This window comes from Temnothorax americanus, unplaced genomic scaffold (genome assembly GCF_048541705.1).
Source record: "Temnothorax americanus isolate GAGA-0224 unplaced genomic scaffold, ASM4854170v1 Scaffold25, whole genome shotgun sequence".
NCBI lineage: Eukaryota > Metazoa > Arthropoda > Insecta > Hymenoptera > Formicidae > Temnothorax > Temnothorax americanus.
The window spans coordinates 1,928,680-1,951,410 of record NW_027509391.1 but is presented as its reverse complement, the minus strand read 5'-3'; the positions used below and the strand labels follow the sequence as shown (position 1 = coordinate 1,951,410).

General features: G+C 38.6%; 1 protein-coding gene across 5 annotated transcripts in view; it reads right to left on the bottom strand.

The window, feature by feature from the left end:
* Trpgamma (Transient receptor potential cation channel gamma) overlaps positions 1-22,731 on the bottom strand; it is an 84,178-nt gene that overhangs the window by 19,787 nt on the left and 41,660 nt on the right. For all 5 annotated transcript variants that reach the window (XM_077408937.1, XM_077408939.1, XM_077408936.1 and 2 more), the window contains 2 exons: positions 6,628-6,911; positions 930-1,060 (listed from right to left, as the gene is read on the bottom strand). In XM_077408937.1, the coding sequence (XP_077265063.1) occupies positions 930-1,060; positions 6,628-6,792 (296 nt within the window). In that variant the 5' untranslated portion in view covers positions 6,793-6,911. The remainder of the gene's footprint in view (positions 1-929; positions 1,061-6,627; positions 6,912-22,731) is intronic.

Here is a 22,731-nt window from a genome sequence, read left to right as displayed (position 1 = left end):
AATAACATCATGGAATGAATTGATCAATAAGAAATTAAGAAAAAATTTAAAGATATTACTGCCACCTTAATTCTTTTATGTCTTATGTATTTCTAAATATTTAAATCTTTGATATGTATATAAATGCAATAAGTGCATATATTTTTGCAGAACATGCACGCTAAAGTTAAATTAGCGCCATAAACTGTAATGAGATTTGTCCCAGAAAGTTTAAGTGAAAGAAAATTTCGCGTAACGTTGCGACGCAGTTAGCTCCCTTGAAAAAGTTTATTGCCATTAACTCGTATTTCTTTATTTGTACGGAAGAAGTTTCCTTTCCTCTCTGGGTACCTGCTCGCACATTGAATTCCATGTTCGTCGACACGATTATCTATCTTTACCAGCACGTGCACGCGTATGCGCACGTGCCCGCGTATTTCTCATCACAGCTCTATTAGGTTAACGTACAATAATGGTACTTTCTTAATTCACGAAGGAATAAAAGGATAAAGAAATAGGGAAACTCGTAAGGATATACACATGTACACCATCTAAGGATACACGTGTATGAACGAGATGCAAACAAGATGAAACTCACGTTCCACATTCGTGTATAAATAAGCTATTTCTCTGTTTAAATATATATTTTATATCTATAAGCGGAATATTCTTTTCTCCTCTCTATCTCTTTTCCTCTTCTTTCCTTTTTCAATATACACCTGCTATATTCCTGAGCCGTCGAAAGACAGCATATCTACCTGTGTGGAAAGGTCTTATCTCTTATAAACATTTCGCGGTGCATCCATCAATGTCGAATGAGATTCATGTTAAAAATAAAGTATGTCCGATTAAGCAGAAAATTTATTTGTTTTTTTTCACTCTATATGCCTCTTGTACCAATACGAAAGTCAACGGTATTCATACATTTTTAACCATAAATTTCAACTGACCTCCTAACGGAAGCCACGTCTCCGCGCTCGACGGCGAGAAGATATTTCTTCTCCTGAAGCGACAGGCTGGCCATTTCCTGATGAGGTCTCACGACGTTTTCTTCCTCCATCATGCCGTGTATGCTGTGCCTCTGTAAGCGAAATAATTTTTTCTTATACGTTTGAACGTATGCATCTAGGCGTACTTCCTACATAACATTGATTGTTAACTCATAACCGCTTAAACTCGGAAGTTAATAAACATTTCTTTCGCGAGAGATATTAGGAGCGTGACGTTCCGGTGTACTGTTAAATGTAAATTTTGCAAGGGAGAGAGTTCTCCTGGAAGACAAACAGCGTTTTCTAAAAACGTAATTTCCGCAGCCACCGCCTACGCGAGAGGCAAAGTCGGTCATATTTCTCGGCGTTACATCTTCTTCCGGTGTTTCTTTAGCAGTTTGCCCGCGCACCCGTGTCTCTAAAATGTTTTCGCTTCGGTTTTACAGTGCGTCGCGCCATTATCGCGCTGTGCTTGCACCAAAACGCGCGTTAAGTTACACATATTTTGCCGGTCTAGTGGCCCCCAGCCTCGCTTTTCGCCGTCATTGTAGCGATCATGCACGATTCAACACTCGCTACGTGATTTCAACACTCGCTCGCGGCGCTCACGCGGAAGTTGCAGCATACCGAATTTGGACCGAGCGTATGCATTCGCGTGCAAGAGGTAGTGAGAGTTAACGAGGTGAAATGCACCCAGGTCCGAGGATCAATTGTAGTCTCTCATAACAGCGTTCGTGGAATGTACGTAACATTGCATTCTGCCGATGCGTGCCTCGCATTGCGATTAGTCGCTCTCTTTGATCTACGGATCGCCCGGAGTTTTAATTATTTCAAATGTTACAATTAAAGATTTTGTAGTCGTACGCGCGATCCCTTCTTACAATCCTCTTTTAAATATCGGACATGATATATATTCATATATCGCAATTAAACGTTACAGATTTAAACTTTGTTAATATAAGTTTGAAATTAAGCTAAAGTTAAACGCATTATTCGCATAACCGATTTGCAGCCAAAGATTCAATTCGTTAACATCATTTTGTTGTACTATTAAATTATCGGGTGCGAGAAATATTTTGGGACAGCTTGAGGTTAATGCTGAAATTACTAACAGGGATGGCCTAAAAGTTTATTACCAAAACGTAAACCGAATTATCGTCGACCGTACAAATTATGTTTCATCGCGTTGGCGCGTATAAATTCCATTTAATCCTATTTCGTGTAAAGGCCATAAATATAAATACGTGCTTAGCAGCACATTTTAATTGTCGCTCTCGCCTGTTCCGTTTGTACATTCGATGCGCAATCAATTTTACATTGTCATAAACAAAGATGCACCGAGGCAGATATCAGGCCGTGAATTAGCTGTTTTATTATCCGATTATCGAAAGTTATTGAAACACACCGCGTTCGCCGATACGTACGCGAATTTCCTCTCGCAACAAATTCATCCGTCGTGATATCTGCCGTTCGACAAGATAGCGTTTGTATTATATTGTTCGAAACTCGATCCATAAATGTCGGACATGTGTGCGACGTATCGCGGACACGCGTGAGCGTGCAATGTAACTCCAACGCAAATCTTGACCCTACGTTGGTATTCCATACATGATCGGGAGGGTTTCACCTTGATCGGAATCCACTTTTAAGAGACAAATGCGTGGCGCGCGGTTATGGCGAAAAAGGGTCACGCGGGCCTTAGCGGGCCGTAAAGGCATGTGTATGATAGACGGTGTTTGTCGAGGGTGCGCCGGTTCGACAATTAAGGTGCGCCCTTAGCAAACACTCGTTGTCAGTGTCGGCCTTCGCAATATTATATTCTAGCTGTCTAGCATCTCGAGTGCGTCGTTGTCTTAGAATGTATAGCTCTTTTTCTTCTTCCACTTGCGTCTGCGTCTGCCTTCGCGTCTCCCCCCCTTCTCGCCTTTTGTTATATAAACTATAATCTGCGTCTTTGCGTACTAAAAATCTGAGCGCATAAACTTTTATTATCTTAGGAAGCTTGAAAGCTGAGATATGAAAAATATATGTTGTAGAAATCCGTAATTATATGAGTACCTATCTTATAATTATAATATAAGATATGCCATAAAGGTCCGAAACGTTTGTCAATTTGTTTCCTTAATATATAATTTTACAACACTTCCACCTTGTTGCGGCTCGATGCTCCTTTTTCTGTGATTTATTTTTAATCTTTTGAGCTTTTTGATATACATTAATTATAATCTTTCTCAATTATATAAGGAACATATTTAAACCGTCCGGGAATGTTTTGCCTAGACGCACGTTTTATCTAATTTTAAATATCAAATTAATTTTTAATTGATTCTATTTTCCTGCGTTTCCTTTGCTTTAAATTAAGTGCCATGCGTTTTCCTATAAAAGCGCGACTCAAAAGCAAAGCTTTTCGTAGCCCCTGAATCTTTCTCAAAGCTCTAAAATGCTTTCAAATTTTACGGTATTCTGTCGCAAATATATTAGAGAGGACTTGGAATACACGGGGGAGAGCAATCCCGCGTCGCGCGTGAATTGTATCGACGTCCCCAATCTCAGATATTGATTTTCACTTTACGAGAAGATCTCTTATCGCAATTTTTAGAGACATCTGTTTTCATAAGACAATGCAGATCCTATGAAAAGGAGGTTTGCGAGCGAAACCCTCACTCGGTTTCGCGGTAGAATTCTCTTCCGCGTACTTATTCTCAAAAGTTGTTTTTGATGGTTTTACAAACAGGATTAAATCCGCCGGCAACGGGAAAACGCAGTCACGCTCGCCAACCATAGAATTTCATCTCTGCCATCGTGGATTAAATGCTTCGCCTCAATGCCTTCGTTATGCAGAACACCGGAAAGGATTTCGTGTCTCGGCGCGGTGTACTCTTGGCAAGCAGACATTTAACGTGGCCTATAAATCCTACGTCATTAAGGAATCATTCGACTTGCGACGTACGTACGGCTCTAAGATTTGATGCTATAAATTTTACAGTCACGGCAATCAACAGCGTATGCATTTATTCCGTTTGAAAAGTCTTTGGAATTCAGGAGTCTAAATAATAGTTTATATATTTTAGATAATTTTGAATATCTATCTTATCATGTATTTTTGTTAATTTAACTACAAAAAAATATTTGTAGCGCTAAAATAAATAATTTGTCTCTTTATATTAACAAAAAATTGTTTGGCACATAAACTAATTTAAACAACCAATTTTTTTAGATTTTTACATCACTTAATTAGCTATTACAGAAAAATAAAATTTTTATTCTTTGCCTTAATTAATGCAATTGCAAACAGACATACGTGTTTCTAACAACTTATTTTGTGCATATCTTGTGCAGACTGTATTTACTGTCTTTAACGTCTATTTAGCTCACTACACCCATGGCATTATCTGTATTCGGACTGTATTTCTACCGTCCCAGCATTCGACTGTCTCCGTATGCACTGTCTCCACATGCAGTATGTAACCACTGCCTCTGTGTCTGACTAAACTGTTTGTATCTACTATTCGCGCCTTGCATTCGTGACGGCCTACACTGGCATCGGTGATATATGCGCGCTCTCTATAGTGTCATATTATATTTCTAGCGATCTTCTATACGATCTATTGTCGAGCACAACCGTATTGTCTATAACTGTTGGAAGAACGTGTGAAAAAGAAAATAAATTTCCCAAGTACCTATAAAAATCAGACCAGATTTTTAAAAGAAAAACAGAAACGAATCTTCATTAAAAGCAAAGCATTTATAACCGTTTATAACTGCAATTAATAGAAGGCTCTATATACGTATTTTATGCATAATGCATCACGCAATAAAAATTACCCGAACGAAAATACTTCGGCTGCCGTAATTAAGAATTGAAAGGTGGCGGGTTTGAAATCTTTTCTTAACCAATGCTATGTATATATAATATCATCAAAAATTGACTGCTGTGTTATTCGAGGCTCAATGAGGGTGGGCATGAAATTCGGTCACGTAATACAACAGAATTCACCAGAATTGCTGCGGTTTCGCTGCGCGAGCTCACTCGAGGACATTTACGAGGCACTAAAAGATGAAAGCAGCCCGCTCGCGTTCTCTCTCTCTCTCTATGGAGCTTTTCATCCTTAAATAGATTAAACGTGTGTTCCACGGCGTATGTAAAGTGCGTGTTACGACGGCAGAGCGTTACGAAAGCGCAATCCTGGACGATGATCCCGATCCTGGGAAATGCAAAGTCGGAAGATCGAGGAGATCCTTGAACGTCGCGTTCTTATCCCTTTAGGAAATTCAACCTACTTACCGTTTTACGGCACGATAAAAACGAACGCTTCTGCTAGCTACTCAGCATAAATGCTCGAAAATGCACGCGTGTATCTTGCCTCGTCATTCACCGCGAGTGTCTTCGACCCGGAGAACGATATGAGAAAAACAAAGTTTTCCCCAAGCGGCGCGCTTTTCCGATCTATCCGAATAGACTAGCTTATGCCCTTTATAGCCATTTTCGCGTTTTCCTTCTTCTCGAACGCGCGAGATGATATAATTAATTATCCATAACCGCGCCGCAGAAAGCGATGCAAAGACCAAAGCTATTTGAAGATCCGCCTGGCCGCTAAATAATGCAATCGCCGCAGCAAGGCGAACGAGAAATTCGGCCGAGAGGGGTTTGGCCTTATTCGAAGGCTTAAATGTCTGCGCCATCGATCAGTCGCGCGTCGAGTATATACACGGGCTGATATTAAACATCTCTGCCAATCCCCGCAACCCTAATGCAAAAATAATCACGCCCAGTCTATCGCGTCGTCGCGTCGTCTGCGTTAAACGTGGTTATCGAAACGGCATTAAGGTTTAATCTAACTTGACCCGACCGGCACCGCGCGCGCGCGCGCGACACTTCGTTCCTTCCTGTCGACAGGCGGGCAACAGCAACGTGAGGAGAGCAGAGGCAAAATCGCTATCGCGCGCGGCCAACATCCGGCGAGATTCAATAAAAGAACGGTGAAAGAGAAGAGCCGGCTCCCTCATTTTTCTCTCCTTCTCTCACTTTCTCTCACTCTCCCGTAATTCTCAAGCCGCGCACAAATTGGATCGGCATCGGAACATCGTTATCGACTGCCGCCCTTTCTGTTTCCGCTTCCGTTTCTTTTGCCGCTCGTCAAACTCGAGTTGTAGTTTCCCCGTTCTCCGACGAGAAGGGAGAGAATTTATGCGGAAACCACGGCGGTGTGCACTCGACTTATTCCCAGCCCTCGGAGAACCTACGACCCAATAACCTTTTTTGCCCCTCGCTACATCATTACGGTCGGAATCGTTTTAAATTGGTAACGGTACATCTGTTATCTCGCTCGATATTTATTATACCGAGAAGAACGAAATCAATAAAGAAAATAATATATAAATCAAAGAGATTCAAATGAAGGAGGTCACGACGTTCAATGATGTAAAGAGATCCGTTTGTTTGAGGAAATACTAGAATGCTCATGTATATATACTAAAGATTAATTTCGTTTAATTAGATACTGAACTCTTAATTAAAAGTAATACGATCCTAACTACCCTCTGAAATGTTGCGTTATTTCGCAAAATGATGTAAATGAAAGATTAATTCATCCTCACTCGATGCCACGCTCGTTACCCTTTCGAAACGATCCACGTCAATTTTGTATTTGTTCGTTACCTTGACTTTCTTGTCAATTTCCGGTCGTTCGAGCAGACAGGTCGTCTGTACAACGTGTATCGGCGGCAGTGGAGGCGCCTCGGGGTCGAAGTTCACCTGCCCGGCGCCTCGCAGGAAGCCGCCGGCAACGGCGGTCATTCGACCCCTCGTTGTGTCGGACGCCATTCTCAAGGGAAAGTTATTCGTGCCACCTCCGCCTTGACCGTCGTCCTCGTCACCGACGATGTCTTCACCAGGGGTTGTGCCTCCCCTGGCGAACTGCTCCTCATCTTCGTACGCGCCTTCTGAAATTAATAATGTCATCGTTGTCACGTCAGATCGCATAATGTGTACATCATATTGGGTTACGCATTATTCTAACTTCAAAATATTCAGTTTTACGGCATGCTCTTGTAACATATAAACCTGTTTCAATAATTAAACATTTTTATTTTCTAGAAGTATTTTAATTTTAAAGCGACATGATTTTTGTTAAGAGTATATTTTAATTTTTATGGAATTAGCATCAGAAACAAAAAATTCGTATAATTTCAAAATTAGATATGACTGTATAAACGAAGATATTTCATATGAGAAAACTTGATATATAAAATACCTCGTAATCAACAAAAAATAAACGTTGTTTCTTGTAAGGTTTCAAAGTTAAATATTATTAGACGAAATGTCGAGCAATAAATAAATAATATTACATAGTAAGCTATTGGAAGTAAAAGGTTATATAATACTTGGGACTTAATTAAAAAGGAGATAACTATTTTTTTCATTGAGCAAATATAAAAATTTATTTATATGACCTTCGTTGGAATTTTTTATTTTTTATTTATGACGTAAAAAATTCGACTATTTCGTCATATAAATACCGATTTTGCGCGAGAAATATTCACCGGTGGAATAACGCCACGACGCAAGATTGTCCCCGGTGAACTATTCGAAGGAATGATGGATCGGGGAGCGCACTCTCTTTTATTAGCCGCGAGCAAATGCACGCCACGCGAGCCGGGCAGTTGTATGTCCGCCTTTTACAAGCGGATATACATCATCGTGTAATTTTCGGAGGATGGTGCAATCGACACGCAATAATACCGATGTAACGTCACCGGTATTTTACGTCATCGCGCTCAAAGCAGAAAGTTTAATGGCGGCAGTCAACGCATTATTAACGTCAAGCTGGCAATTCCTCCCGGCTGCGACAATGGAGTTTGAAGATGCGTTAACGCCATGATTATACCGGCAAGCTGCAAAACGAGGTCTACGTCTACTGCCTTTCATCACGTATCATCCACGTGATGTCTGCACAGCGGGCTTTCCTCGGGTCAATTATAAACTATGCGTAAATTATGTTTGCCAGCTGTGCTTCCTGCGGCATGCCGTTTGCGCGCCTCGCGAACGCTTGAACCGCGCAAATCGCTGCGGGCGAAAAAAAAAATACCACAAAAATAGCACGTCAATCTTTAAACTAGTGCAAAAGCTCTTTTTCGTGTAAAAACTACGAGAAGGAGAACTCAAATAAAAAGCAAAACGCAGTTGCATATCATTATTTATAATAACTGCAAAGTCAAGGATGAAACAATATAAAAAGGTTCTAAGAACGTCAAACGTTTTGGCCTGCTTCTGATTCTCTTTCTGATTCTCTGATTAAAAAAAAAAAATTTAACTTCCTCTATACCTATACTATTACAATTTTAAAAAGGCAAAACGTGCGATAGTATTGAGATAAAATGTCTTTGTAAATTTACTTTCATTTCGACGAACGTTTCGTAAATCGATTTTAATAAACAAATTGCGATACAACCACTCGGGATTTGGACGAAACGGTTATCTCGTCGAATCGACGCACATCGATTAATCCGCAGAGAAATAATCTCGTCGCCGTGCACCGCTTGCGCGCATTCGCGAAAAATGATTCGCCGCGCTATTTATTGAGCACTAAAGTTGTATGACAGTTGCTCGTAAATTCAGGCCAACGACTATCGAATTCGGCGGGCGATACCGAGAAATAAACACCTTCGCTCGATTAATGAGCGCGGATCGGCGAGCGGGCGGGAAAAAGGACGATTTTACTACTGCTCAATTGGCAAAAGCGGAATAATTGTACGTCGCCGTAAATTCGCGCTCGTAATACGAGCCATCTCAATTTCTTTGGACGCTATTAATCTCGATTGCGAACGCGCTTTTATAGAGGCAACAAACCACCATCATTATCCTGCTCGCGCCATCGCGGCGCTGCTCTCAAAACGATCGAGATTATTAAAGACAAGATAATTTGTATAAAACCGCGGGAGCGTATGCTCTGTAAACAAGATAATGAATTTGTACAATTTGCTGTCTCGCATTTAAGTCAATAGAAATGAGAATACTCAAACAAGAATCTACTATAGCAAAGGGAATAAAACGCAAGAAAATCAATTATCTGTGTTCCATTGTATAAATATATATTATACGAATCGTGAATAAAGTCAGATAGATGAACAATAAATGGCAAAAAGAAAAAATTAAAAAAAAGATATTGCTTTATAATGCATGGTAATAAAATATTTTAAACATAATTGCACTAAACACACAGAATTTAAGAAAGGAAAATTACAGTTGGATGTTATTTTAGCAATTGAATTGAATAAATAAATAAATTGTGCCAATATTGCTAATAAGACATTATTAAAGTCAAAGTCAGACGTATAATTATGATAACACTACTAATATTCAAAATAATTGCTTTAGATTACGCTCCAGATAAAAATTGAAAGAATGAGCGAAATATGAGATGGAAAAATGAGCTTACAATAAAATAAGGTTAGCAAAAAGTATTGATTGCACTACATATACTATACCACCTAATTTATTTCACAATTCTATGACTGTAAATGTTCAAGCTCTGAGAAATCGCTTCAGGAACTCAATTCCACAAAGGAGTAGCATCAGATTATCTGCCAGAGTTATTTCCTAGCGTCCGGCAGAGAGCAAGTTACCAATGTTTTTTGCGAATATTAGCAACAATTAGGTTTTAAGTTTTTAAAACTTGAGTCTCTCATCCCCGAGATGAGGTCATATCAATATACGTCAAAGCGCTCACATCACCAGAACGAGTGAATACGTATTAAAAATTCATGAGGCGTACTACATTAATATTTATGAAAGTTATTATCTCCCTGATGCGAAATTTCGATCGAATTAAATGTTCATCGCGAAGTCCGTTGAGATCGCAAAATTACAAGAGTAATTTTTCGAGCTAAATGTTTTATGGATGTTTCCTATATTTCCTTGTTATAAATAATTTATGGTTTGCATTATAATTCATACAGAACACATAACAATGGATGTAAATTCCCGACAGTTTGCCGTGATCCTAAATTGTCAAGGAGGCTTCACGGAAGTCTAATCGTTCGTTTAGCGCCTTTATCATCTCCGAACGAGAAACGTGAATGTATTGCATTTAAGATGAATAGGAATCCAACTAATATTCCGAGAGCGTATTTGGAGATGTTTTTCAATCCGCTTTTGTAATACGACAAGGGCGTAAAAATTGAATTGCAAAGCATAAGATTCAAGAAATGTCTCTGTTCGATAAAATAATGCTGCGAATTTCAAAACATGCAGCAATCACGTAAAACAATATTAATATATTGTATTGTAAAAGTATTGCGAAATGAACGGTTAACATTATATATTAATGGAACACATTACAATACCGTATATCAATATTTCACATGACTGGTGCATATAAAACAATCTTAAATATATTTTATCGAACAGAGCCATTTCTTTTTGTAACAACATACAAACTTTTATCCAACAGAAAATTCCTTTTTCACGTTTAATTCTTTACACGTACCATATGTCGGACCAGTGGCTTAAGAGGTTTATTAAAGGAGAGTTATTTGATCGATAAATTACACGCGCCGCGGGTAATAGAACACACCATGCTTAAGCTTTGCGGTTCATTAACAAGTTGGTAATGGAATTATTCGGCCAAATTTCAAAATCTGCACTTAACATGAAATGGGAAATATCTGAATCTACTACATAGAAATGCGTTCGTAGATTACGCAATGCGTTGAACTGTCTAAAATTCGATCGAAATTTTTGTTAATCATGTAGAGAGAAAGAGAGAGAGAGAGAGAGAGAGAGAGAGAGAGAGAGAGAGAGAGAGAGAGAGAGAGAGAGAGAGAGAGAGAGAAATAATTTCTGATATCATCGCATCCTAAATTATTATTTATTAAATTCTACCTACTTTAGAGTTCCTTCTATTATTAGTCGCGATTTTATTGTAATTTTCAATATTTTTTGTTTCTCATAACTGTGATAACCTCGGAATTGTTATTTGAATAGTGGAACGGGAATTATTTTACATTCGATATGCGAATCAGAGCAAGAGACTGAAATATATCGCGAATCTGAAATTAGAATTTCAGCTGCGCTGACTTTGGGAAGTGAGTCGACGTTCCGGATATGTCGAGATTGCTGGAAAATTTCTTGATTACTCGGCGGTGAATACCCGTGCTCAAAACCGCGCACTCCGGTTCACCGACGTAAGTTGATAATGGAATTACTCCGGATCGAGTTTCGAAATCTGCCACTTAATCGATGATCGGGAACAGGTACGGAACTGCGGAGTAGTAGCCTACGCTGGTGATCGATCTCCCGTTGCACCTGTTGCACGCTCATACTTGCGCGATAAATAATTTTACAATATCGACTATTCACGTATGTCTGCATGAGCATTACCGTTCACCAAAGGTATCTCATCAGATAATATACTTCGCGTAATTTTTCCAGTATTGAAAGCAAAACAAGTATCTATATTTAAAACATATTTTTAACTGTGTTAAACGATATCTAAATATACAGAACTAATGTGAATACTTGTAAAGAAACTTTTGACACGGTACTAGCAGTTTTATAAAAATCTGCGTACTTTGTGAAAAATTGATTAACGGAGATTAATGTTTTTGTAATTGCGCATTAAAAGAAAATAATGTAGTTTTAAAAATGAGCAAGAAATTATACATAAACCGTGCGTGGGTTGATACATCGTAAAAAAATGTGATACATCGTGTTTGCATAGGTTATTAATGAGTTGAGTCGAATACTGAATTTGCGTGTATGAGTAATGAAAGGGTGGTCTGTAACCACACGCAAGGCAATTGTCGACGCGAATGATAAGAAAACGTTGTTAATTACAGTGAAAACGACTGGCCAGTTGGTTTTTGCATCGTTAACGTCCGTACGCTGATTTAGGTATCGCGATACCCAGAAAGACGCAGCGGCATGCATTACGGAATTTCTTGTATTTATTTATTCTCTCCGTTTTATTCCTGTTATTTTTCGCATTTCTTTTCTATTTCCTGAATTGCCTTTTTACGTTTCGCCCTTTTCTTAATTTTTTTTTTTTTTTTTTTTTACTTTCCTCCACGTATTTCATACGTTTTCTGGTAAACTGCATGTGACAAATCATGCATACTTCTCATTTATAATCTGTCGCGGTATTTATTTTGCAAACAGACTCCTCTGTATACCTTAGAGGATTAAACCTCAAAGAGCATGATAAATTTCTTCCATTCATTCTCATTCTCATATTCTTTTCCTTTCTTCCTCTCCTTTTGCCTATTTATTTCTTGCTGCAGAGGGAACTGCAGAAATCGCGTTTTCGTGTGCGAGTTCGATTTTATGGGATGAATTATCGGAAAGCTCCGTTAATGAGACTTCAAAGAGAATCGGAGAAGAGAAACGGAGCAACGCAACAAAATTTATCGAAGGCATGCGGACTTTTTATTTGCGTCGATTGACTTTACGGTCGAGTTTTCACAATTCTACCGCGTTGGCATACACAGACGGACAGTGAAACTTTAATCCGGTAAAACAAGAAAAAAGTGTAAAAAAAGTCGTTATTACTTTAACGAACAACATTAGATGCAAGCGACTTTACTTTCCAATGTAAACTAAACGAAAAAAGAGACAAAAAAATCTTTTAACCTCGTGTTGCTTGATACATAAATACTCATCGCGACGCAGTGAGTATTTATGTCAAAATTCAATTTCGCTGCCCAGTCGATTCACAATGGTATGCAAAAAATAACAATTTGAAAGACAATGACTTAATGTTTCACTTCACTGTACTAACTTTTGAATATGTCAACGAATGACAATAAAACCAGTGAGTCTTATATAAAATAGACAAAAGAGAAATTATATATACTAATTATATACTTAAATATCCTAAATATTTCAAAAGGAGGATGTGGTAATATAAAACAAATTATACACAGATAAATTACGTTATTTCTCTAGAGATTAAAGCTTGCTATGAAAAAAGATTGATTATTTATGCTATAAATTATCTATGTAATTAGATTCTGGAATTCATCAATCTTTTACAGCAAACAACGTGACATTATTCCAGTACAGGCTTCTGAAATTATTGGCACCTAAATTGAATTACTCGGTTGTGTGTTCTCGTTTCCATTCCCCTGGGCACGTTAGGATGTAATTACAATATAGAAGTTATGGCAAAGCAGTATAGGTCACACGTATTGCAGAAATGTCTCGCATTTTCTTGCGGCCCTTCCAAGAAGACATTTTTCAGAAAAAGAATTAGATGTGCTTCAAAACGTGCGCAATTCATACATTATGTTTTAATTTCATATCTGTATTCAATGTTTTTTGCTACTAAAAAAGTGCTAAAAAATTAAATAGATTATCAATAAATTTTACATTTCCTAAATATTTTTTCATGAAGAATTATATTTTCCGTCCGGTATAGCACTCCCAATTATGGGACATCCTTTATATCAAAAATAAGAACGTAATACAAAATCTTTTTTGCTAACAATCCTCGTAACGATATCGTTTCACGATACACGCGTTTTAGCCGCCGATAATGACGATAGTTATAAATCGCGAATACGTCATGGGAAGACGTTGAAAAAGGGAGATATTTTCTCTCTTCTTCACGAAAATTCAAGAACGAATGAAATATCTCCGTGAGATCTGACCGGGAGATCTGCAGGGAAGGAGGTAAAAAAAGACAAAAGGTACGAGAACGTGCTCGAATAATGGGAGCGCGCTGGGCGAGAATAAACAGACGGCGGCTTAAATGTACGGAGCTTTTACGAGGCGACGTTCTTCATCCCGTCCGGGTACTCCGAACTCGGCAAAAGAGTGACGAGACGTAACGTGTGACACCGTGAAAGGCGCGATCTCTCGAAAGCCGTTTAAAAGATACTTACTCGCGAGAGAATTCTTCGCGCTCCTCTACAAATTTACGCGCGGGACACTTTGTCAAGGCCACTGCGGCGTGTCATGCGGATGTGCAGGATGTTTAAAAACAGGGACGTGAGGCGTGATACAGTTATGCGGGAATATCGCGAGTCCTCAAATTTTTAACCCGAAGACGCACGAATCGATAATTTAATCGTATCTCTTCGTTTTCTATCTCTTCCTTTCTTTCTCTACTATATTGGTGAAGTGTATATAATGTTTCTTTGCACTTAAAAGTTAGGAGAAATTCAAAATAGATGTAAGTCAGTGTGTTTGAGTTTTTTGTAACTTTTCCTAGTTCGCGATAACAATACGATGAGAAACGCAAATATAGTGACCCAATTCAAATTTAAACTTTAAAGTTGCTGCGAGACAATTTAGTGAGTTTCAAATACGTAAATCCGGGACAGATAGTAGATAAGAAAGCAAATTCTCGCGTTTCTTTTTACGCGTATATATCTTTTACGATAAATAATAATAAAAACGGAACAGTAATTATTCGTTGAATAGTATGTAGTCAAATGAAAATAATACGAACGTGCTTATTTCTGTTTGAAGTTATTCGTGACTGAAGCAATCACAGTCCAAGTGTGATCATATATGCACGTCTACGCTAAAAAATGATTATTGCAATAAAGCTGATAATTATTACAATTATTTTTAGTATTTTACTCCCACACATTTATCGAACCATTTACTTTACTGTACGTTCTATTACACCTATACGTTCGTCGAATATCCCTCGGGTCTCCTTTCTCAATCGCACTTTATTTTAACGTCACTATAAAACGCACGTTTTGAGTGGATATCTATAAAGATATTCGTCAATATCGCATGTCCTATCGCGTGTCCCCATGCAGTCGATAGGTGTTCATTCAAAATTGAAATTCTGCCAGACTGCAAGCTTCAGCACGTTCCATCGTTTTCCAGAGTGTCCCCGATTCCGCGGCGTTCATTCTCGTTCCTGTAGTGCTTCTGTGTGCTATATCTTTCCTTTTAAAAATTGATATTCGTTAATCTGGACGATCGTTTTTTTATCACGTACAAAGGCGCGCGCTGGAAGTTATTACGACACAGCATGTAACACGTTGTGTTTAAATTAAAAAAAAAAACACACAGAAAACGAGGATATGTTTTATCGCAGTATCACGATAAATAGTGATGAAAACGAGACGCGCGATATTAGTTTTTATTATGCTGCTGTAGTGAATGCAAAAATTAATCAACGTTTCATACGATATTTCACGTGGTATTAAGGTATACTATTAAAATATCTCTCGCATTACACGCCGGAGATTGGAAATTAGATGCGCAGCTATCGTATTAAACATATAGACGCATGAGAAACCATCTCTTTGCTTCCTGTGCAATGATAAATCGCGGCACATAAAAATTAATAAAATAAATTATACTTTTTTTTGTATCAACGTTGAATTTATTCAAGCCATTGCCGTGACGGGAATTTCAATGAAGAAGGGAGGAGGGCCGGCTTTTCCTAGGTGGCTCATTTGTAAATCAAACGAAAAATCGATATTTATTCAATAAATCAAACTGTGTCAAGCGACTGACTGATTGATTTTGCGAGATACACGTGAGAAAGAAACACAGAGAGAGGGAGAGAGAAACGTAACTTTTGATTTTGCATAAAACACAAACTGTTTGCCACAACTAGATTACTAAAATATTTTGACATCTCAAATAACGACAAATAAAGTTTCGCCTATAGGTATATAGAATAAATAGAATTCTAGAATTCAATTTCGTAGTTTTCGATGTACCGATTAAAAAGAGCGCAGTCTTCAATTGAACAGAATTTCGTTTCTGTGCATCGAACATTATTGCATTATAATATTAAACTAAAGTTTACGACAATATCGCGTTGGTAACCTCAATTTCAAAACCCTTTTCGTGCACACGTATGCATTTACAGGTTCTACGTGTCGAAATTAAACCACGCCCGCTATAAAGCACGGCGTAATATAGCGTGCGCCGGCACAAAGCGCATATTTTAAGTGAATCGACGCGGTAATCCGAAAGTATAAAGACTGCGAATATTCACGCGCGGTCTTTGATCTTTCGCAGCTCGGCGCGCAAAATTTCGTTGTGCCGTGCCGTGCCGTGACTCGCCATAATATAACGAGAGAGTGGGCAAGAAAGATTGCCAGCCGTGAAATGTATGTAACTGCATTATGCGCGATAGACGAATGCAATTTGCTGTGGGCCAACTCCGTGGATAAACGGCCCACCGTTCGTATGCGAACAATCCCTTATCTCCCTTGTTCTCTTACGGAAATTACATGGCTCAAAAGAGATCATATTCCGCAAAATCGTATAGTAAAAATCGCATTACGCGATCATTAAAAAAGTATGAAAATTCGACTTCCATCGCGATCAAAATACGCGACTCACCGCGGTTAAGCTCGAGATGACACGATGATTAATTTCGTATTAGTCTTTACATCGCAAAACAGAGCTCTCGAAAAGTCGGAGAGCTCAGCTATCTCTATTCCCCTCCTTCGTGCGCGATAAAGCTCGTATAATTAATGATCCACCTATATAGCAACCTCGGGAGGAACGTGTGTCGCATAGAAACAGACGAATTTAATTTCGACGATCGAACGGAGCTCTATTCGTCCGGCTGTCCCTCCCCCAATTTTTTTCCTACTATGACCCGATTGCTTTCGGCGTCGTCCGAAAAAAATATAGGTCGTTCGGCAAAGAGAGCATTGGATGGACAAAGCTGTTCTAGTTGACTCGCGCTATAGAAGGACGGAGGGACACGGAACGCCGCAGAATTCCATCGAGTTACGAATTTTAAATCTGACCGTCCTGTTAGGCACGGATGATATATCACGTCACGTGTCCGGAACACGGAGATGATAAAACTTGACAGATTTTACTGACACCGCTTCCATCCGGCACTCTCTCTCTCTTTCTCTCTCTCGAATGAATCGGACACCTTGATCGCGTGCCGAATAATTTTCTGCACGTGAAATAATCCCCGTGCCACTCTATATCGTCGTTTTACTTCGGCGTGACGGCATGAAAAATATATCGGCGACACAAGACGATTACGTTTCAGTCGCTGTTATAAACTTCGGATATAAATGTAGGATGTGGTTATCAATCGTATTAAAAAGTGGACAATCTATCAGAAACAAAGAAATATTAAAAATTTTTTTGTTAAACGCAATAAGCGGAAATATTAAATTAATAAATAAGTTAATAATATACAACAGTGTGAAAAGATACACAACAAAGTGATGTAAGTCAGTTTTCGTAGAAACTGTTATATGCGAATATTTCCAATTTTCTGCTTTATTTTAAAATTTAAACTATTTCAAAAATAATAAACTGCTCTCTCAGTATATACAGCTGCAGATTTTTGCTTTCTATAACTTCAAATATCTAAATATTTTAGAATAAAGAAAAACTGTGCTTCTAATCCTTCATATATCTTCTTCATTTACTCGCTCCTTTAGATATCCTTGATATGACGATTTATGTTTGTTTCCGCGATATATAAGCGTGCCAAATGAAGAACGAGGGTAGTGAAGGGAATATGATAACGAGTTATATGAACGAGTTGCAACGAACATTCGCGCGCACAGTGAATGATAATTTATCGTGTCCATGAATGTCTGAATTGCTTTAAAGGAATAATGCCGCTACGGAATTTCACGGAGTGTCTCGCAACGACGCCTTCTTTTCATACGACCAGATTCCTCCTGATCGCACAAACGGAAGAATAAAAGATGAAACGTTATGAGAAATTCCACGGTTGATAAATACGACTCGTATATTCTCGCTCGCACATTCTCGCTCGGAAAACTTCATTTCGTTCCACCCGGTCAAACGTCGGGCACGTTTTTCCGGCTACTTTCCCTTTGCGTTTTCCTGCGAGTCATTTAATGCCGAGCTATTGCGAAGCCGAAGCGCCGACGCAAAAATGACGCTGTCGTCCTGATGGCGTATAACGAGCAAACATAGCTATCTCATTTGTACAATGGAGAGAAAATTACAATAAAGAAAATTATAGCGCAGAAGAACGGGTTTGAGATACGAGAATAATGTCTACTTGTCCGTCATACCGCTCATCAAACCGAATAACAAAACAGTTCAGAATTTCCAATTTTTGCATTTTGCACGTGTATCTCATCTATGTCATGGACAATGTTACTTTAGTCAGGCGAATGTGATAAATACACTATTCACGAACTTACATATACCTAATCTCTAACTTATTCCAAGTATAACATTTGCGCTCGCTGTGCGCGATAGATAAAGCGTAGGTATCGAAGATACAATCGAAGGACTATTCCACGGTGGGTTTGCGCCTAACTTTGTTGGAAGGATATCGAGAAATACTCCTTTGAAGACAATGTTATTCATCGGTTTATCCATTTCCCGTGCGGAGCAGCCTAGGAGCATCCCGCACGTATTTGCAAAAGAACGCTTTTCCGGTACTACAAAGTTCCTGTCGATCGCGAAATAATCTTGCTGTCTCAGTAGAATTGTGCTCCTCGAGTGCTTCTTTGACCGCGAGACCATATCAAAATGTAAATTCAAAAAAAAAATTCCGACCAAGAGCAAAAAAATGACAGTGGATCAGTCAAATAATTGAACTTGGTATCACTCGAAAGCTGCACGATAGTAATCACAATTCGCGCGCTCAATTCAGCGCGACCCTCGGGATTATACAATGGCAATTAGTTTCCCTGCACATTCCTTTTCTTTCTGCTGAATTATACGGGTTCGCTTACACGATCGTCGAAATAAATGGATACCATCCGTCGTCCGTGACTTCTGATGGATTGTCTCGCGTGAACATGCGTACGGACGCTCGCTTGGCGACCAGCCAAAGTCACCAAACGTCCTCTTGTGCGACGTGCCCAACGGGATATTCATCAGACTTTAACGCAGCGAAGCGGCGCGCGGCGCTTCGTCTGATCGGTCCGCTACTATACTACAATCAGCGCGATTTTATCATCTCTCTTTTTTTCGCGCCAGCAATTTGTCTGCTTAATTGCAGTTTGCAGAGTAACTTTCATTGGATAAAAAAAAAGCAGTTAATGAGGCAAATCGAAAGGCCATTTCTCTTCGTTACCGCGTCTTTTACAACGATAGCGTTAATAGCTATACACATTAACTTGATATTTGCGTATGTAATTTAATTAATCTGTCAAATTAATTCGTTTTGGGACTATAATACAACTACTACTTTTATTTTTATTGCTTTAGGCTTGTACTGCACATATTTTGATTATATATATTTAATGTAATGGCATTGATTTTTTAATGTACTTTTATGCAGAGTTTTTCGCTCGGAAATATCGGAAAATAATTTAACAGCAGATTGAAGTATTTGTCGTAAAAATTTTTCTATCAAAGATTTCAATTAAAATATTCTATTATTATGCTTGCCATTATGCGATCCGTGAATGCAATGACGAAATAAAAGCTTGTCAAGCGGTACAGCTAGGCGCAGCTGGTGTGTGTCTGCTGTTCGTAATGAACACCAATATGCGTAAACGAAAATGGGCCATTAGTGCGCGTATAATGAAAATGATTAACGGCGATCGAGAGAAATTTTCCGGCGCCCTTATAAATTGCGAGCGCATTAAAGTGCATTGAAATTTTACTTTTTACATTATAAATCATCAGATATAATAGTTGTGCCATTATTTCATCGAAAATGGATTGAAATTTTATGTACGATAATGTCGTGTTGATTACGTTGAATCTCTTAAGTCTCAATATCGATGAAATATACATCTCTACAAATGTACAACAGCTGTGTGTTGAATTGCATGGCGCAAATAATGGGATCAATAAAAATAGAATTAATAGAAGTGATAAAAGATGAAGCTCTCGTCTATGATTGTCCATGAAGACGTTTATGAGATTGCTCAATAAGCTCGAAAATCGAGAGAGCTGTCTAATATGACAGTAAATCTATCCGATCATAGCATACGATCCCGGATCCCGCCTACGTAATAGTCGTCTTATTATAAATGCCAGTAGAAACTGACAAACTAGCACTGCAACAGTGAATCATTCAACAATTTATAACGATTATACATACAACACTGGATTATTTAACTTATGAGGGATAAATCAATGCAATAATTACCACGGTCAACAATCCGGACAGTTTGTACAGTTATTTACCAATCGCTAAGAACGCGGCTTTAATTGGATTGATTTCAAACGCGATACAAATTTTCTATTTAAAAAACTCTGCGGTTAAATTGTGTATTAAATACTTATTTCTGTAAACTTTATAAGACAGAAATTTACAAACTTTTCAATAAGCCAAAAAAGTTTCGATCGGTTCTTAAGAGAGAAGACTTATGTTCGTTCTATTTATCCCTGAATGTCTAATAGAGGCGTCCTCAATGGTCAACTCGCCCTCTACTTCGAGTAAACTTTCCCAATTAAGATCACACGCTACCCCTCAGAAATAGCAAACTCGATTATTATCTCGTTAACTCGCACAGTCGATAGAACTCGGTTTAATCTGCGTTCAATTTGTCGTACAATTTATCACGGTGATCCGATGCCCGTCGACGTATGTGGTAAACAAATTGCAAGAAACTTCTCGTCTCGTCGTCTCGTCGTCCCAATTCCCGTTTCTAGGCTAAAGACGATATTTAGCAATCGAATAGATCCGTTCGAGTCACGGCTGACAAGATGCGACAGGATGCGAAAGCGACGTTGATGACGTTGCAGCTCGATCTTATACTTCTCCGAATTGTGGCTAACTCCACCCGCTGTTAAGCTAATGGGGAAATCGCGTTATATCTCGGGAACATCGAGAGGCAGCGGCAGAAATCGATTTTGGGAATTCGCGCACTGGATCCCCACGGAGAGAACTGGCGCATCTATCATCGTCTGACTATTGCTGACTGTATCTACTTGCAGTGCTTGTTTAGCTTTCAAGAAAGAAACAGAATTTGCATTCCTGCATCTGAGGAATTCCTTGCGAGATACCGTGTATGGTTTTTTACACAATGTAACATTGCGTACAGCTTTATGTAAACACACTCGTTGCTTTTTTATATATACGTATATATTTTATATATATTATGCAGTATTTTATATATACGTATATAATATACGTTATATAATATACGTTTTATATATACGCGTTGCAAGCTACACTTTTAGAAATATATATGTACGAAATTTTAAGATTATTATTAATAAAAAAAAACATCAGACATCCTTTGAGACATCCTTTGAGAACATATGTGTATCAAAATACGTGACAAATTTATATTAATTTCGCAAGAGTCGAAAAGAATTGTGTCAAGCTATCAGATTAACGAATATGATATCAGCTTATATATTAATAAATATTTTAACCTACATTACACATATAACAAAAATTTCAATTCATAAAAATATAATTCAGCATTAAAGTTAAATAAACTGATAAGTTTTCGTTGTTCAAAAAACCGCGCGATCTTTAGAAAATATAAAAAAATTAACATTGTTCGTTGATTCAATAAAAATGTAATTTTTTATAACAAGTGAGATTATTTAAAATTGCAATGCAATCTACTTCTTACATATTAATTATATTAGCTTGGTAAAAATCAATCTCAGAAAATTAAACGAGTTCAAAAACAATAAAATTAATAATATCTGCGAGAGATAAAGATGGTAATCCCATATCTGTAATAGAACCGGAATTTAGAAATGTAACTCTGAGAAGAATGTTTTAGGGTAAAACTAGCCAAAAAGTGCATTAACCGCGGTGGAAAGGGTAAGTGAATGGAAAGCCGAACACGGCTGGCTAAGTTTTTGATCATTAGAAATCCAATAGCCGGATGTCTCTCTTTCTCTGAACCGTCGAGTAAGTTCCCGTTACAACCTCACTGATGGACCACTCCGAGGAAAAAATTTCGAGGGATAATGCGCGGGATATAGTTCGAAAGCGCCCGGGCGTCTTCCTGGAAAAACTTCGGCGAGGATTTTCACGCGGACGGGAAACGTGTGTCAGGAAAGACAAAGGTTCTTGTATTTCAGGTCTGTCGATGTTTTTCTCTATTGCATAACAAGAAAAACCATAATGTTGCATCTTTGTACGACGAGTTCACCGAAGCGTAAGTTTATGTATAATCAGAGAAGGCTATTACATGTATACAGATATCTGCCTTTTTCTCGTTTTTCTCGCAACGATGAGTCTGTTTCCAGCCGCAAAACATCACCGTGCTGCATTAATAACGCGATGTTTTATTCTGTGAAATGAACATTCGCGAGGTGAAGTACTGGCGAGGCTAAAGTTTGAAATACTTTATAATACCGCGCAATTTGTGCACGTCCGCAATTTGTAAAACACATAGGCGATCATATTGGCGTATTCTTCAAAAGCTTTCAACAATCGATAATAGAATAAATCTAATTGATAACGCATTAGGTAAACTTAGTGTGTCAGATATAAAATTTGCAGAAAGCGAACTTTTTGATGACGGAAATCCGCACTTGTTTTGCACAGTCCGAGCTCTAATCGCCGTACATGACGTTACAATTAATGCTCCTGACACATTCGTCCGGGTCAATTGTATTCGGGCATCGTGAATGTGTAACATTTCTGTGGGAGAGCACGGCAGTTAGGCGTTCCTGCAATGCCAGTGCCATGTTATCCTTACCAGCATGGGTATGCAAAGTAGCAATTCACAGGGAACTATATGTAAACAATCGTCGGAAATAGAAACCGGTCGGGGCGTGATCCTTCGGCTTGTATGTCCGAATGTCCACGCGCTGAGCAAATTGGAAGTCAACCTCGGGTTATACAAAGCTGCGGCTTTAGAGGCTAACGAGCGGGTCCATCCACCGGAAGGA